Genomic DNA, 20,174 nt, shown 5'->3' with positions numbered 1-20,174 from the left:
TGTTGCGCCGGTACACCGATACAGTGTTGATTTTCTCTCTAGCATTATACAAAAGATAATATCTTGTTACTAGTTTCTCCTCTATTTAGTATATTTTGAAATTCATACGTAATACAGCCGAACCTGAGTAAGAGTCCGAGGGACCGCGATATTTGTCTCGTTTAACCTGTTCCCCTTTAACCTGTATTTCTCGCCTGTGGAAGTCGTCCTTCGGGACCAGACAATGACTCTCGTTCATATTTCTAGCTTATTCAAATACGACTGTATAGATATAATTTGCATTAGGTTTAAATAATTCCACTTCCTATGGGAGCTAAATTTAACGTTACAAAATTGGTAAAGGTTAGGATTGTAAAATAAAACAGCATCTTAAAAAAATTAACATTTATTTAACATAGCACTTATAAAGGCAGTGTCTATTTCATTATTAGTTTTTTTTTTTACATAATATATTTATTTTCCAAACAATATTTTATTTTATTTTAATCTGGATAAATATAAGAGCTACTGCTAATTTATATCAATATATAAAATCTGCTTTGAAATTAAATAGGAACATGCGATACATAACTTTATAAATATGTATATAATCTATTTAAATGCATTATTTACTTGATGCATCAAATGCACCGAAACTACATTAACTAATATTATATACAAAATTATTTTGTTCAGACAAAACTTTCGTTACTTTTAAAGTCGTATACAAATATATTTTTATTTTCTTTGTCTTGCGATGGCACACATACGAACCTGTTTCTGCCTTCATTTGTATCACTTACGTCTAAAGTAACAGAATACACGCTATTGGTCTTAACATCTAAATTTAAGATTTGTATTTGTTTATTGTTGGCAGTGTTAACCTCGCTCGTTTCTTCTGGTTCATCGTTAACATGATTTTCATGTACATCAACTTGTACATCTCTACCATTCTCAACTATTCCATTAACAGTTTTTATAAACTTAAGGCTATTACGTTTTCTATCTTCGAATTTTATAATTTCACCTAAATTATCATTTAGTTCATTCATAGCTGATATCATTGTCATACTGTTCCGTCTTGTATTTTCAACGTTTATTATTTCACCGACTTTCACTTGTTGCACTTTTGTATCGAATATTTCCTTCACTTCTTTTGTTTTTGTACTACTCCTGTTTAAAAAGTACTTTTGCGACGACGCCCTATTACTGTACCTTCTCCAAAAAGACTCTGATGTATTCTGACTACTGGAAAACCCGGTCGATGTGGTTGTATTGAATGTATCTCTCCTTTGCATATTCTCTCTTAAATTCCTACCACATCTCATTAGTTTGTTGATCTTTAACAATTTTACAAAACCATCTCTAAATTTAGAAGACATTAAATTGTATAGTATTGGATTTATAGCCGAGTTTAAATACAGCATAACTCTACAAAAATATAAAAGAATATAATAACCGTCTATACCTAATGACATTATTGTCTCTGGTGGGAATACGATGATCCATAATGTTAGAGCTTTGAATGGTAGTAGACATACGAAGAATGATAGTACTACTGTACCCAACATTAGAATAACTTGTTTCCTATAACGCAATACATTGCCGGCATTGTTAGAGTTCTTGCTGTGTTGGGAGATGATGACGGGATTTTCCATGAGGTTTTTGGCGATAACGCTGTAGAGAACGAGTAGGACTCCAAGTGGAATGATGAAGAAGATGGCGATAATAAGAATGAAGAACAGAGCGGACCAGAAGGTGTCAGCTTGCGTTAGGCAGACTGGCACTTCAGTCCCGTCGTCGTATTTCTCGTAGGTGAATGTGGCGACGCCTAGTATAGGACTGGAAAATAGAAAAAATAGTATTAAAAAGTATGAAGAAGAGAAATTTGTAGAAATTACATGTACCAATATTGCAAATAAACTTTATGGTAAACCACTACGAAATAAATAAAGAAATCTTCTCTACAACAGTTCTTTTATGCACAAATGCAAACATTAGTAAAGGGTTGAACATGAAATTGTGGAATTTGTACCTTTAAAGATTTTACGAAATTTTTTTTTTTAACGAACTATTGTAATAAATGATTCGTAAAGTTACTTAAAGTAAAAAACATCTCTTGAGTAGGTTTAGAACTTGACATTGAAAACGGTTAGCTTTACTAAAAGTTTGAAACAAGATAGAGAGTTAAAGACAAACGAAACTAGTAACTTTAAATAAACAGTTTTACGGTCGAACGAAATTATACTTGCCAAGTAAAATACTTTAAAAAGATAATTTATTTTTTGTTAGTTTATAAACTTTAGATAATTACGAAGTACCTACATCTAACAGATTATAACAGGGGCAGATTTTTATATTTGTATGTGTGTAACACATAAACTCTAAAACTACTGAACCGATATTAAAATTTCTTTCACTATTAGAATGTTACACTATCTCTGAGTGACATAGGCTAAATAGTACAAAATGTTTCAACACAAATGTCCACCCGTATAAAGACAAACTAGGTCGTAGTAGTATTAAATGTAATTGAAAAATAAAGCCCATCCATTTTGTGTTAGCTTTCAAAAGATTTAAGTAAAAATAAGTAAGTGACAAAGCCCTGGTTCATTTCTCGTGTTCTAACAATGGATCTCGTCTTTCACGACCCAGATCCTTTAGTAAATAATGGAAGTCGAACACCGGTTATTGAGGCAACTTTTTGGCAATTTTCCACGTTAGAAGGTACATTTTGATATACGATGACATCTTTTCTGAATAAAATGGTGTTTAATTATGAATATATTAATACTAGGACACCGTCAAGAAATAAAAAGGGTATCAGACATTAGTTCTACTATTTAATAATGTCATATAGGGTCATTGACATCATTTTGACACTGACGAGTAGTAAGTAAATTAATTTCGAGACCATTGAGACACTGTTATGGAATCATACTGTATAGTGTATACTAATACTAGCTTTCGCCCGCGACTAGGTTCGCTCGGCATTAAAAAATCATTAGTAGCCTATGTGTTCTTCCATTCCACACTATGCTCTACCTCTATGTCAAATTTTATAAAGATCCATGCAGCCGTTCTAGAGATACTCTCAGAGAAACATCCATCTATCCTCCCATCTGAATATTCGCATTTATATTTAGTAAGATTATAAATGCGAATGTTTAGATGGATGGATGGATATTTGTTTGAAGGTATCTCCGTAACGGCAGGATGCAGACACCGGATATATATACGTGAGTGTTTTAGCCGTTCCTATATAAGTTAATGATAAATCTTGTGTTGGTATCTTCATATATAAAAGGGATTATGTAATAAAAGTCTATATACCTAACAGATTAAATATTTATCTATATATTTTGATAATAATTTAGGCAACGTACATAAGTATCATAAAATATAGTAAATTCTTATATGATTAGGAAATTGCGAGCTCATAAAACTATTAATGGTTTGTAATAATATTTTTATTGAATAACAATAATAACGTATAACATTAAAAAGTTCTATTTCTTAACGTAGGTACTATAGAAGAAGCCTAATAATATTACTAATGGATTCTGTTCAAGTAAATATTTTTAGTAAGTGTTTCGTAAATAAAATATCTTAATTTAATTAAATCAAAGCAATTTGTATTTACAAATTTTAAAAATCTAACTACAATATTCTAAATAAATAAGCAAATTTATATGGCACTAGAATAACAAGTATTAAATAAAAATAGCACTAATATTCTAAATATATAGAAATATCTTAAAATAGACAGACAAATGTAGGCCTTAATTAAACAAATAAATAAAAGATAACAGTTTTATGAGCAAGCTACAAACAAATCTTTCTAAACATACATCAAACAAAACTCTCGGGGAAGTCGTAATCGACACTCCTCGACTTCTGAAAGCCGACCACACATTCGACCCTTATCTTTTGGTACGTAACGAACTTTTTACTGTCACCTTCGAAACTTTTTCCCTTAGCGCTGTTTATTAAAACGCTACGCCTCAAAGATCCTTGCGAACGATTTGATGAATCCATTTCTATATCTGTCCTATTTTTAGCACTAACATTGGAATGACCAATAAATTTTGGCGCGACATCTTTCGGATAGGCGCGACTTGTTTTACGATCGACCTCAAAAGCGTCCACTTCGAGCATATTCCCTTCGCTCCTCATTCTGGTTATCTTTTTCACTTTAGGACTCGGACAAATTGGGGCCGATTGCTGTCGAATGAATCGTCTACTTGTAAACATCCTATAGAAGCCATGTTTTCTCTCGTCTTTATTATCTTTGCTCTCAGATTCATCGCTCTTTTCAATACTGCTTCTATGACTGAAGAATTTCTTTAAACTATTCGTCGTCCTTGATAAACTGCTACTAGTTGTGGACCCGTTCGTTGCTGTTCTTTGCACACGTCTATTCTGTGTTCTTTCAGAAAAATGTTTATGACAAATGCAAATCTTGCAAAAACCAATCCTGAATTTTGATGACATTAAATTGTAGAGTATCGGATTTATAGCTGAGTTAATGTATAACATTATTCTAGAGAAATAAAGTAAATTGTACCATTTTTCTGGACTAACAGTATCTGATAACTCTGAAGGAGTTACTATGATCCACATAATTAGAACTCTGTACGGCATGAGGCATAAGAAAAAGCATAAAACCACAGTTCCCAGCATTAATATCACTTGCTTTCTAGCTCTCGTGTTATAAGGATCTACAGTTTTGTTTAATACAACTTTAGATGCGGCTGTAATAAGATTTTTGGCAATAATACTGTATAGAACAATAAGTATCAGTAGTGGGAGTACATAGAGCAGTATTATAACCATGATGAAGAATGTAATTTGCCAGTAGGTGACAGCTTGAGTGAGGCATTGCGAGGAGACTGTGCCATCTTGCCGTGTCACTGTGTGGTGCTCAGCGATCGCCAGGATTGGACTGCAATAGAAGAAAAAGCAAAAGGTACAATTTCTACGTGCTAAAATAAAAATCTAAAACTACAAGAAAGAAATGCATCACAGTATAGTAATTAAAAAATACATGATAACTAAATTTTTTCTTTATAAAATCAGGCCAAGTCTTGTTAATAAAATGGTGGCATAATCCATCAATAACTTTAAGTAATTGATGGTTTTATTTACTATTTTACCAGAATTTAGTGTCATAACAATTTGTCAATTATGTGCGAATATTCCTTTAAAGACAATAATTCTAGCTTAAATTTTGAATATTGGGTTTGTCGTAATTATTCATACAATAATTTGAAAATGCATTTCTTCCTTCAATTCCATTGACTAATTTCGCAAAGAAATTATTTAGAAAGTGAACATAAAATAGAAAATAGGATATCTACAGGGTGCTAAAAGTAATGAAGATTTACAAGGAATTTATTTACACAGAAAGACTTATAGAGGGTGTGTTGAAAGAGAATTGTGCGACAGATAAGAAGATCCTAAAGTTATTTTGTTTTAAAATATGTACAACTTACTTATGAATTAAAATAACTATCACAAACACATTTACAATAAATAATAAAATAAAGCGTATATTTTTAAAATCAAGTCATCTTCGTCTTTCATACAATTATTAGACGGATTTTAGCATTACAGAAGTTATATAAATTAAATAACAATAAAAGCGAAGTATATACAATATAGCTGTTATGTAAAAGTTTATAATATATACGAACCTTGTCTCTTAAAGGGTTACGTTCAGTGGTATTTGTTTAGTGAAGCACTTGTATAATATTGGATATAAATCATGTATCAGTCTTTTAAAGTAAAATCAAAAATGACAAAATATATTTTCACATTTAAATTAATGAAGTAAATTTTTAAATACAGATTTAACCTTTTAATATGAAGGTAAGCTTTAATTTGTCCTAGAAATTTATAAAACGAAATATTAAAGTGCAATTTGATTTAAAGAAAAAAAAATTATAATGTTAAAGAAATGTTGGTTTAACAACTAATTATTTTAATTAAAATAAATTAGAGCGTAGGTGGCTCAGTGGTTAAACACTTGACTTACAATCTGCAGATCCCGGGTTCAAATCCCGCCATGTACCAATGTGTTTTTCGATTTACATATGTACATTTATTCGACGTTCTTACGGTGAAGAAAAACATCGTGATGCTGCACATATTTGAGAAAAAATTCAATGATATGTGTGAAGTCAATCCGCACTGAGCTGTGGTTGACTATGGCCTAGTCACCTATAACTTAGGGTAGGCTCCGAGCCCCTCAATGGGGACGTATAGTGAGCTGATGATGAATTAATTATAAATTTATCTAGTCTGTATATTACTAAATATTTATCAACAATGTAGAACATAGAAAGAAATATGTGCATACTTTGTTACCAAAGGCTAAGATGGTTACAAAGGAATTTAATAAAGATTCATCCTATATCTATTCCGGAGCTATTGCGTTTATAAGGACATATGGAGAAAGCAATATAGCCGCCTCAACGGACATCTTGGCTCTGATGCCATACATTACTTAACCAGGACATCGCTTCAATATACTTACAACGACTTTGAAATTGTTTTACAATAGCAAAATAAGACAGAAACTAGTGACTTACATTTTACAAGCTCATTGTCTATTTAAATTACATGTAATTTTATTCAAACTTATTTACTTATTGTAAAAATGATAACCCTTCTTTCCTTATCACATAATTTTTTTTTCTTAAGTTGACCGACATATGTTTAAGAAACAATGTAGATGATAAGATGTAATGTGTATTAATTGGAAGGCTTATGGGCGGTATGGTCGCATTGCGACAAAGCCTCTTAAATTACTAAATAAAAAAAATAAAAAAAAATCGAAGTAAAAAGTTGTGACAGTACTTAACCAGTACTCTGTCACATTCATTGTTTTTGAATGGCCACTAAGAGCGTCCCTTAGTTTAGATTTAGTATATGATATCTACAACTGATTAATTAGCCAATAAATACAGAGTACGATAGAAAGACTTCCAGTAAATCAGCCGCTATCTCATATAGAAATACGTGCTAGTGGAAACAGTACGTATGTTGCTTAGTGGAAAAGTAGTTTAAGGTATTATCGTATATTTTATTTGTTTGTATTAGTGTTGTACTTATATTTATTTGCGGCAACATTCGGCAGTAACTTTGTCTAACGATACCAATCAAATTTATAGCGCGATTCACAGATCCGGTGAACCGTATGAAACGATTGTTGGCCCATATTTGTGGATAATTCGTTTTATTGGCAATACGTTGACTAAACAAGGGTGTGTTTGGTTCAGAGCCAAGTGTTGATTTCTGTGGCTAAATAAATAGACAGTGATTGCCACTTAAACGATTTAAGAAAGACCAAAAATTCGTACGTTCCGGAAGCCTAATTATAGTCCTCTTTCCTTTTCCATCCTTTTATTATAATGAATGGATAAGGGGGTTTGACGGAAGAGGGGACATTTGGTAAGCAACGCATCTGCAATTGTGGATGTCTATGGACAGCGGTTGCTTCGCCATATCGACCAAACTCAGCTGGCCACTTGCTCGTTGCCACCTTATAATATATTAAAAAGAGACACTTCTTAAAAGAATGAATCTAATGATTTACGTCGCTTTTTTATAATGTCAGTGGTAGAGCCCGCAACAACAATATTTGTTCTGTGCACGAATGTTAAACGAATATTAAAATTAATTTAAGTTAAAATAGCCAATAACACTTTTCAATTGGCAAGTTGTGATTATTAATTAATAAAAAAACTTGAGAGGTGTCAAGGGACACCCGGATGGAACGAAGTTCCTTTCAATTAATTAGTGAAGGAAACAATGTTTATCCTATGAATAAAAAACTTAAGTCTTCACAAGAAGTACATTTTATTTCTATGAATTTTCGTTATATATTGTCACGTCGTTGCCATGGTGAAGTAGAGCTCATTCGTCGTTAACATACTTACTATAGCAAAAAGTGTCGTGACAACTTTTCGTAAGAATTTTTTCCGTCTAGCCCCCTTTCACAACGCGCGATAAGGAAATTCGTTCCAATATTTGCTTAAAAATATGTCTTATCTGGTTATCAGATGAGTGAAGGTCGACCTCCCACGGTCTTATTATTATTGTTAAAAAACAATATTAAAATATCAAACTATATACCTATAGTTTAAGAGTTCAGTAACAAACTTGTAAATGTCACAAGATGGCAGCTATAAGAATCTAATATAGCTAGAGAAAATCACTCCACTTTCCTTCAAACACAAATGGTAGTCGTCCATCTTTTTAATACAGACTTTTTGATTCAATTGTCAAGAGCTTATTGAAAGCTGTAAGAGGAAAGCTCTCGTCTTTATTTATTGAAAATGCGGTTTATTATGTTGGTTATTCTCAGATCGTGATGAAATTATTTCAGTGCAGAAATGTTTTATCTTTTATTTTGTTTTGATGACAAAAAAATATAATTAATTTGTGTTTGATTTATTTAAAATTCAAACTAAAAATTTTGTTGTATTTTTTCATTTTATTTTCATTCTATTATAAATAAAGTAAACTAACAGTGGGTTTCTGAGACCAAAATCCTCGTTTAAAACATGTTGTTATCTCTGTTTTGTCAAAGATAATGACAGGGATGACTATATGTTTGTTACAAAAAAAATTGATCTCAAAAACCAACGGTCTGTCTGTTAAGTTTTTATTTTATCTCTACATATGTTTTGACACAAGACAATAACAAAAATATCAAGTTTTTGACATATCTTAGATGTCAAATTTGGTGAAAGATTGAAAACTAAAAACCTTAAAAAATATAATATAAAAACTAAAATATGTCATTAAAAGGTGTCCCTTTAGGCAAGGTTTCGAAGATACTGGCAGTGTTCCTTTGAATGGCTAGACTCGAATTCTTTGTCCGAGGCAGGTGCCAGTTCCTCGGTCTCATGTGATGTCAACTAACCTTTTTGCTGTTTCGGACTTCACGGACCAAGGGTCTCGACACCGAATGGGATAAATTCATATTCGGAGCCTAGACCCCTATTTGTTAGCTTGTCTATTAAGTTAAAATGATCTTGATAATATAAAAACCGTTTATAGAAATCACTTACATTACGCATATGGATAAGATATTTAAAAAAAAAACAAAGATAAAATTCAATCTCATAGAATCATAAAATACTGTCCAGTAAAATTTAAACTTTTTATACCTTGAAACTTTAAACATAAATTATAAAACATTCATATATGCAATAAAATAATCCACAAGAAGAAAACATAACAGCAGAATTTGTCATAAGAATTATGGTGCCAATAAATTCTACTGATTATCTTATGATTACAGTTCTCTATTTCAACTAACACCATAAATGTCAAATGAAAATGATCACAATTCTCTGAACTATAAAGTTTATAATAGAATAGAAGTCGCTCTTTATTTTTTAGAACGTCTAGTCATGTGATTACAAAGACTTGGAATATTCTATTGATGTAAAATAAAGATGAAAATAATTTATAGATTTCGTTATCATTAAAAAAAATCACTAGTTTGGATTTAAAAAACACCTTTTCAATACGTAAAAAAAATTTTTTTTTTTTTTTTTAGGAAAATTGTATAACTAATTTTTTAATTGTTATTCGAAAATGACGTCAGTATATGACGTTTAATACTTAATAAACATAGTATGACGTCATTACATGTAGTTTGTTATTATGTTCGTGTATTACACACACTTCTATGTACATTGTTAAGATATTCAAGAAGGTATTTTTCTAAGATGAATGTAAAACTTCGTAAGTCGCTTATTTGGAACACATCAGCTAGGAATTACAAATAAATAACATAGTAAACTTTACCAAAGTATAACTTAGTTGTTAAGTTAGCTTACAAAGTTTCCCCTACAGTTTGAACTCTACAAGAATTTCCCCTAATTCCGTCGTGGGAATTTATTGACTACAAATGCGAATTGTTGGTTCATGGAATTTGTGAGAGTGAGAAATAATGGTTAGTTGCAATTATTTTACAACTCAAAAATGCACTCTTTTATATTGTGAAATGAATGAACGAAAAAAACATCACATCATAACCTAATATTTGAAGTATTAAATAGTTAAAAAATTGATTTAAAAACAAGCAATAACTAAGCGAGAATTCGACATGTGAATGACGTTATTCGAATAAAGCTTTTACAACAACAGGCAGAGTTTCAAGTATAAATTGCCAGCTGAAACTATTAATTAAGGAATATTTAATGCAAGCAAATATCTGAGATAAAGCTATATTGAATTTGAATTTAATGTAATATTTAATATTAAAAGCATAATTTTATAATGTTTGGAACAGTTAAATATTATTAAAAACATATGGAACTTCATATCAAAATAAACATCTCAAACTGAACTCTACATTCTATTAGAAAATTTATTACTAATATAAAAAATAATAAACAACATATACCTGGTGAAGAGAGCAGCGAAGAACCAAGCTAACGCACAAATTAGAGTCGCTCTAGTTTTTGTACAAACGTAACCGGCACGGAGTGGTTCACAGATGGCGTAGTATCTCTCGAAGCTGATTGCAAGGATGGTCAATACTGACGCATGGGCGACTGTCAACTCCACGAATGGTACTGCCAGACCTGGAGGAAAAAAAGTTAGATGGTAAATTCACGGATTGGATTGAACAGTCATGAACTTGCAGATGAAAGTATAAGACTTAGGAGAGGTTTCTAGTAAAGTCGAGATAATGAAGTCTCTCTTGTTGCAATTTTAACATATTAGGATGAAACACAATATGATAATCATACTAATATTATAAATGTGAATGTTTAAATGGATGGATGGATGGATGGATGGATGAATGTTTGTTTGAAGGTATCTCCGAAATGGATCTTGAAGAAATTTTGCACAGATGAAGAACATAGTCTGGAAGAACACGTAAACTACTTATTACTTTTTTTTCATTCCGCGCAGTCGGTGTCGCTGGCGATAGCTAGTACGTTATAATTATCATAAATTATTACGTAATGGTATTGTAGATGGTTGACGATACGTAATTGGGAATAAAGCAATCATTTCTATTGTCATTCTATATTCAAAATGAAACGGAAAGCGCTTTGTGTCCCAATTAATTATACAGCTATTGATATACGATTAATTTACATTGAAATTACTAGTATACATGGATACATTGTTATTACATTGTTTGTAATTGAATTATGTGACAAGATCTACGTGATGGCTTTTAATAGCGACTTAATAGAATTTACTGCTGTAAACATGAAGGAAGTTACGATATGTCTATCATGTAATCTTACTAATATTATAAACTAGCTTTTACCCGCGACTCCGTCCGCGAGAAATAAAAAAAAATGCACACAAGATAAAAAAGTTCCTATGTCCGTCTCCTAGTTCTAAGCTACCTCTCTATCAATTTTCAGCTAAATCAGTTCGACCGATCTTGAGTTATAAATAGTGTAACTAACACGACTTTATTTTATATATATAGATGCGAATTTTGATGGATGGATTGATGTTTGTTATTAAGTATGTCTGAAGAGGCTAAACGGATCTCGATGAAGGCATATGTAAAAAATAGTCTGGAATTACACGTAGGCTAATTTTTTTTTTTAATTTCTTGCGGATTGAGTCGCGGGCGACAGCTATTATATAATTAAAACTAGTTAAAACGACATTAAAGTGTCCAGTATTATTTGATCTTAATTACGTATTCTGTTTTTTTTTCGTGATTTCTACTGTATAAAAGAAGCAATATAAATGTTATCCAATATTAATTTAAACTTATTATGTTTGTAACGTAACCTTAATTTTAAAAAATACAAATCCCGACTTTAATAGAAGCTGGCTCTAAAGATGAAATATCTTTTATCTCTCTATAGTCTGCGTTTTGAAACTGCGATTTTTAATTTGTCGAGTCAAATGAAACTCATCAGTCATAGGCTGTATGACGTCATAATGGAATCTACATACATACAAACCCACATACATAAAAAACAAACTTACATACCCGCGAAAAACATTACCCTCTTTGTCAGTCCAGTAATTTTTTTTTTTACTTCATAAAACGGCCAGTATTAAAATAAAAAAAAAACTAAATGCCTCCAAGAAACAAAACAGTATCTTTTCCAAACGCCGCAAGATGTTTTCGCCTTTCGTTCAAAATAATTGACAGTTCAGCCTTACTATCTCAACGTCATAAATCAGTTGCCAAAAAACTGTCTATTTGGAGGAAAATATAGTTCGACTATAGATAAATAGTAATACGGGCACAATTTATTATTAAGATAAAATCTAAGGTTTAAAAAATATCTATAGTACTGTTCAGGTGAAAGTTTTGACGTGTTTTTAATAAAATGCTATACGGGAAAACGACAAAAACGGTCCATAGCAATGTTTCATTTTGTATTATTAACTTGTATTTAATTCCACGTTTATATTATTCCAGTCCAGCGATCAATTTCATCACTGGATTACAACTGAAATATATGTATGCCAACACTTGTTGCCACGTAGTGAATTTCTGTAACTTTATATTTTTCCAGTTGTAAACCAGCCTTTATGATTGCTGGACTGGAAAGATGCAAACTCTATAATAATTTTAACTCAGTTTATGAAGCTTAGAATTTTGATTTTAACACCAATAGGTTAGATGTATCTCTATATAAACCTGAAAAGCGTGACTAATTCATAATATCTGCTTACCCCTTTGAGTAACAGGACAGATTGATTAATTATATTTATCTATACGTGACATGTCAAAATTCTAAACTATCACAAGCACAACGCATCTGCGAATCTTACCTAATTTAAAAAAAAAACTTGAGAGGTGACAAGGGACACCCGGATGGAAAACGAAGTTCCTTTCGATTAATTAGTGAAGGAACCAATGTTTATTCTATGAATAAAAAACTTAAGTCTTCACAAGAAGTACATTTTATTTCTATGAATTTTCGTTATATATTGTCACGTCGTTGCCATGGTGAAGTAGCGCTCATTCGTCGTTAACATACTTACTATAGCAAAAAGTGTCGTGACAACTTTTCGTAAGAATTTTTTCCGTCTAGCCCCATTTCACAACGCGCGATAAGGAACTTCGTTCCAAAAAATTGAATATACCATGTCAAAATTCTAATATTAAAGTCTTTGACTAAAACAACATCTATAAATGATTGTACAGTTTTATTATCACTCTTTGTATTTATGTAAAAGCTGATGTTTAGATATATCAGACTTTATTACATCGTTTGGAGAAACATACGGTCACTGACGTCAAAATGTGACACAATAATGTCGTGACTAAAACCTATATAGCTTTGATGTTCAATGAAAATTGTTCAGACAATTATTTGAGTATATTACGTCATTTCTATGTTTATTGTAACAATGTTGTATTGCGTTTAAAAACCTAAGGCAATCTTAACTATAACAGAATACGAACCAGATAAACCAAACTGGTTTGATTTTTAACATTACAAGATGGCAGACGAGTAAGCGGCCTCCAGTAATCACCAAAATAGTGAAGCGACCGCTTCTCATAGACATCCGCAATTGCAGATTCGTTGCCTACCTTTAATCAACGCAAGAGGGGATGCACAGAAAGAGTACATGTACCCTTCTTATGCTACCACTCCTCCATCAAATCCCTATCGCCTTCCAAGCCTTTATTTGTAAGATAAGGTTGAGAAGTGAAAGAGATTAAAAATATGCCTTCCGCACACATACTCATCAGACGGACCTCAGAATTGCTTCTACTTCTCGTCTGTCTTCTGTGTATTTCACCGAACGACCTAGCCAATTCGTGCAACAGATGTTACTGGCGTATTACTATTACTAAAAAAATGTTTTTGTTTATTTTTTACTTTTTAAATTTTATCAGATTATTTGAAATTTAGTTATATTTTTTGTAATCAATTCCAACTAAGCTATTATTCGAATATGGTTCAAGATAAAAGCTGAATTTCGGGATCTGAACTTAAGATCACGTGGTACGTACCGATGAGACTTTTCCGAAAATAGTTATTTCGAGAAATATAAATGTATCTCCCTTCATATGTATGCTTTATGTAAAGCAAGTTGTTACCTTTTTTAAATCGTAAAATATTACATATCCAGATGACTTCGATCGCAAGAACACTAAAGATACTTAATAATGTAACGTAATAATGTAAGAGTTCAAAATCCGTAATATGGTCATCAAATGCACATTCGCAGAAAGTTTATTATAAACACAACAATCAACATTTAAGTATTCTAAAATTTATTACAGCGTACATTCAAAATACCTCCTTATTGCTTGCGAATAAAGTATAAAATCTAAGAACACATTCAGAACATCTAAAAGTAATGTACAGTCGTGAGGAAGATTTCACCGAACGTTTACTTTATTGCACTTAATTAGGACGAACTGTGGTTCCGAGTGCAGTTTTATTACCGAAACCCGTTTAAAGGAATTTGAACTTTATCACATTAAAATAAGGTCGTTGTCGAATGTAAATGTTTGGTATTGGCGTAGGTCGTTTAATACAGCCAACATGTGCCACCAATGGACACTAAAGGCCGGGGTACAGTGCTAGAGTTAATTGCTAAACAGATTCGTTAAGATGAAAATTGAATTTTTTTTTAAATGATAACCAATTCATCGTTTAAATTCTATATAATAATAATATAAATCTGCTGAAGTGTACAAATATTTTGATCTTTAAAAAAAATCTTACTCAAAATAAAGTCCAAAGAGCTTTTTTAAGAGCAAAATATTATTGCTTGTCACTAAACTAACGTGTTTTTATTAAGACCACGCACTAAAAGTGAAATGTTTGAATGTTATTTATTAGACCTATATAAAGTAAACTTCAGCGATTTGAAATGTTACCTGAAAACCAAGCTAGTAAGATAATTGATACTTATATTTTACCAAAATGAACATATCAATTCAATAGACTTAATAGTGGACTGTTTATCTTATCTATCTATATCTATATATATATATATATATATATATATATATATATATATATATATATATATATATATATATATATATATATATATATATATATATATATATATATATATTATAAAAATCTATAGATATAGATTTTTTTATTCCGCGCGGACGGAGTCGCGGGTAAAAGCTAGTTTCTAATAATTTCTAATACATCGCCCGTATTTGCAACCGACCCACATACGAGTATGTCATCCTAGTTCGTAGCTCGTTAGTTTAGTGCCAAAACAATTGATATCTAAAACGCCAGATGTTTTGTGCAATAAACCTGTCTACTACTAATGTATTACACGAACTAAAATTAAAATTGTCTTGCCAAAAATATTCGCAAACAATGTAATATTAGCTTATGTTATATCGTTACGAAAAATGTCCGTTCGCAATTGTTTTTACCTGTTTATTTGATAAAGCATCATTCTATTGACATTTGACGATGTAATTTGAACGAAGTTCCTTATCGCGCGTTGTGAAAGGGGGCTAGACGGAAAAAATTCTTACGAAAAGTTGTCACGACACTTTTTGCTATAGTAAGTATGTTAACGACGAATGAGCGCTACTTCTCCATGGCAACGACGTGACAATATATAACGAAAATTCATAGAAATAAAATGTACTTCTAGTGAAGACTTAAGTTTTTTATTCATAGAATAAACATTGTTTCCTTCACTAATTAATTGAAAGGAACTTCGTTCCATCCGGGTGTCCCTTAACACCTCTCAAGTTTTTTTTTTTTTTTTTTTATAAAAGTAGCAAACGCGGTGCTTTATGAGTGCTCGCGATGATTTCTATCTTGTCGTAATTTGTAAACAATAATTAAAAAAAAAATTGTCTTTTAGTGAATAAAATGTCATTAATATGGGATACTAGCTGTCGCATGTAAAAAAAACATAATAAGTAGCCTATGTGTTCTTCCAGACTATGTTCTACATCTGTGCCGAATTTCATCAAGATCCGTTGAACCGTTCCGGAGATATCTTCAAACAAACATCCATCCATCTATCTAAACATTCACATTTATAACATTAGAATGATTATATACAAGTATATCTTATACTCGTATACGATAAAATTAGAAATACTATAAAATTAAAATGATGTTTTTTTGTATGAAAAAGGTTTTTTTTTACGAAATATAATACATCTAGAAATAACTTGTAATTACTGTGAAAAAGCACAAATGTGAAAGAGTTATAGTTTTTTAGTAAAGTATTACACTAAACTGTAGCTTTAATTCGCCAACATAGCGAAAAACCCATAGACATCCGCATTTGCTGTTGCACTACCTACCTAAGTGTAAGGTTCTGTTAAATCAAATCTGTTAAATTAATTTAGTTCACCAACGGTATTTGCTTTTAAAAATTCTACATTACATACGATAGTGATGTTAATAAATGGATTATTTCCATTTTTAATTATCGAAACTTATAATATTACATTTTAAATTCGTAATGATAATTGACAAAAATTTTAATGTAAAATTCGAATGTGCATCGTAAAGTTTGTAACATACTGTAACGATATTTTTTTCAATATCAAACCTTTCAGATTTCATATTCATTGAACAGACAATTTAGTCGAACGATTTTGATCTTTTATGAACATAATTTTACAAAAGACTGTTATGACGAAGCGAAATTTTCATATCAATATTATGTAGTCAGATATTTAAGAGCATAAATGCCGTGCTGTATTTATCTGCAATAAAATGGAAGGTTGCAAATATTGCCTATCTTAAAAGCACCAAAGAAATGTACAGTGGTAGATCCCACAACAACAATATTTGTTGGGTGCACGATTGGACCGGGTCGACTGGTGAAATACCACGACCACACAGAAGACAGCCGTCAAGTGGAAGCAATTCCGGGTTTCGTCTATTGAGTGTAGTGCCCAAGGCCTAATTTCAGTCCACGTTTCTTTCTCAACTTTTTCTGATAAGGAAAGGATGGGAAGGGGAAGTGGATTTGACGGACGAGACGATTTCTTTCTATGCTTCCCCTTCTCTGTACATTAAAGGTAGGCAACGTATCTGCAATTGCGGATGTCTATGGGCAGCGGTCGCTTCGCTGTTTAGGCGGATTCAGGTGACCGCTTGCTCGTTTGTCACCATATGATATGAAAAATGTAATTTAATTGGCCTTTGGCACAAACACTCATCAGACGAAACGCGTTATTACTTCCACTTCACGCCTGTCTTTCATGGTCATAGTATTGTACCGGTCGATCCGACCCATTCGTGCCAGATCATATACTATTTGGACTCAACCACTGGTGGTGATCACATATCAAAGAGCATAAAGGCAGTTCTGCATTTAATTGAGATCAAGAATTACCGTTTTGTTTGGTATAAAAAGGCCTAATGACTAGTAAAAAGGCGGTCGAATCGCTTCATGAATATTCATGTTTTTAAATTATAACAGCAGCGTTGCTGTGGGTTGCGTTATTGTCTCTGTTCTCACTGAATTGCGGCTTAATGGGCCGTAGTGTGCGAGACGCAGCGGACTGAGAATGTCGACCAGGCAATTCATTCAGCAATTTCGTCGGACAAATGTTTATAAACTTGTTGTTTGGCATTTCAATACGAATCAAATTAAGAATGTTGAATCGCGTGTATGACTTCAGTTAAGGCTTAACAATATTTTTTCAGACCATTGCGACTTTGAGATAGATGAATTAAGCTAGCTAGAATACATAGTTCACAGAATAATTAGAGAACCAATACCTCAAAGTATTTTTTTATATCACTCAATTTTCTAAATGATTTTCGCAATGTTAATGTTTTAATTAAGTGAAGATCAGTCTATTGCATAAATGAGGTAGTAGAAAATAGAAAAGATGCATTGTCGTTCCTTTAAAAGATAGAGAAGGCGATGTACAGAAAAAAGGATGTTTTCTTTCTATGCATCACCTCTTCCGCCAAATCCATTTATCTTGTAATAATCAAAAAATTCAATTTAATACTCACATAACTCCTTCCCCAGCACCCAAGTCTCAGGTTTAGAGTTTACTTCCACAAGTACTGTTGGTGTGCAGACTAACAATACCATAAGATCTGCTATGCTCAAGTTCACAAGAAATATATTAGTTGAGTTTCTCATATCTTTCGTTTTTAATATTACTATTGGCACCATGACATTACCAATGACACCCAAACACATAATTACTATACAAAATGTCATAGACGTAGCTTTTATATAATATGGTATTTCAGCGTATTCCGTAAAATTCTCGTTCGACATCTCGAATGATGTATTCGATTGTTCGAATGTCGAATTCGATATATCGATAGATAATTCCGATGTCTCGTTGTGAGTTTCATTTTTGTATATATATACGTTTGGTATTCTATTGTCGTAGATTATTGATGTGTTATTCGATGTGTGGGATAAGTTGGCTATAGAAATCATGTGCAATTTGCTGTTCGGGATATCATGCGTTCAGTTTCACATCTTTGTTGGCGAAAGCACTTTTATCTTGCTTTGTCTTCGTTGACAGGTTGTTTGACAGATGTTTATCAATCTGAAACAATAAACAAATTTACAACATTAGTCATAGTATTTAAATTTTTAAATTACAATATTAAAAAAAAACTTGAGAGGTGTCAAGGGACACCCGGATGGAACGAAGTTCCTTTCTATTAATTAGTGAAGGAACCAATGTTTATTCTATGAATAAAAAACTTAAGTCTTCACAAGAAGTACATTTTATTTCTATGAATTTTCGGTGAAGTAGCGCTCATTCGTCGTTAACATACTTACTATAGCAAAAAGTGTCGTGACAGCTTTTCGTAAGAATTTTTTCCGTCTAGCCCCCTTTCACAACACGCGATAAGGAACTTCGTTCCAAAAATATTAACAATAAATTTGTACATAGTATTTTTATCGATATCCTAAGATGTACATCACTAGTGAAGCACTCGTATTAGTTGCCATCTTACAGTAATATATTAAGCAGTGTTGTACAGATTTGTGTTATTTATGCGCAATCCAAACTTCAGCAGTTATAACATCATGATGAGTGAATTTATTGGATCGATAAAGAAACCAACTTTTGCGTATATTTTTATACTGTTTGGCAAACGTAACGAAATACTTTTTGAGGAAGGAAACTCATCCGTTTAGGAAGTTTGTATCTATAAATTTGTTTTGTTTATGGAAATAGTCTCCTATAGTAATATTTTAAACCTGTGTCTTTGTACCGTCTTCATCAATTATGTCAAAACTAGCTTTCGCCCGCGACTCTGTGTTCTTCCAGGCTATGTTCTACTTCTATGCTGAATTTCAGCGAAATCCATGTAGCCGTTGCGTTAATCCCTTGTGACAAACATCCATCTATTTAAACTTTCGCATATATATATATATATATATTTAGATTAGTATGAGATTTTTGGTGTACGCTCAATAATGCGCTGCTCAAATTTCAATACAAATTTTGTCGAAAACTCACTTGCTGTGTTAAGATTTTAAGATCTTAATGTCAGTAGCCAATTTCAAAAAGTAAGAGGTTATCAATTCGTCTGTATTTCTTTTACATCAGTGGTTTTCAACCTGTGGTTCGGAACCACAGACACACAGTTGGTCGTCAGTCTTGATCTTTTTTCGTTATCCTTGCTAAGTGGATTATGTTTAGAAAAAGGTTGATAACCTGATCTACATAACGTATTAAAACTCCTTTATTATAAAATGTAATAATAGACTATGATGATAAGTTAAAACGGCATTACTTTTGACTTTAATACGTTTATCTGACGTCAAACGAAGTGAAAAGGGTTTCAAAGTTAATTTATTACTTTACATATTCAGAAATGAGTCTGATTTAATTTTGGCGACATTTTACTGAAATGAAAATAAAAAATAATAGACTGGTCTAAATAATAATATAATTAAATAAAATACACTGAAGTTAATTATTTAAATACCACAATTAGATTTTTCAAATGGTCACTAAGGGCGATCATGAGTAAAGATTTCTTATGAGAAATGTACACTAAGAAAGTGCGGAAGTTTTTGTGACTCTGAGTGCGACACAAGGGCCTAACTATGCAAAAACTTATACAGTATTTCTATTATATTCTAACTTCAAACATAAATATTAAATCAACCTATTACTAGTAACAGTAAAAGTAGTATTACTAGTAAAGTAGTAGTAGTAGTAGTATTTGAAATACGATTATGCATAGACTTCCGACTTACTATATTGACAAATAAAA

At 31.7% G+C, this 20,174-nt stretch overlaps 1 protein-coding gene across 2 annotated transcripts in view; it reads right to left on the bottom strand.

Moving 5' to 3' along the window:
• Positions 1-671: 671 nt before the first annotated feature.
• LOC106717379 (thyrotropin-releasing hormone receptor) overlaps positions 672-20,174 on the bottom strand; it is a 39,012-nt gene continuing 19,509 nt past the window's right edge. Inside the window, exons 2-4 of one of the 2 annotated variants that reach the window (XM_014511236.2) lie at positions 17,931-18,484; positions 10,406-10,586; positions 672-1,821 (exon numbers count right to left, since the gene is read on the bottom strand). In XM_014511236.2, coding sequence (XP_014366722.2) covers positions 672-1,821; positions 10,406-10,586; positions 17,931-18,372 — 1,773 coding nt within the window. In that variant the 5' untranslated portion in view covers positions 18,373-18,484. Of the gene's footprint in view, positions 1,822-3,766; positions 4,925-10,405; positions 10,587-17,930; positions 18,485-20,174 lie in introns of those variants that run through there. The other variant, XM_014511238.2, reaches the window with a different exon arrangement.

The sequence above is a fragment of the Papilio machaon genome, chromosome 24, assembly GCF_912999745.1.
Source record: "Papilio machaon chromosome 24, ilPapMach1.1, whole genome shotgun sequence".
Lineage (NCBI taxonomy): Eukaryota > Metazoa > Arthropoda > Insecta > Lepidoptera > Papilionidae > Papilio > Papilio machaon.
The sequence above is the reverse complement of the archived record's forward strand: the minus strand, read 5'-3'. Positions and strand labels throughout refer to the sequence as shown.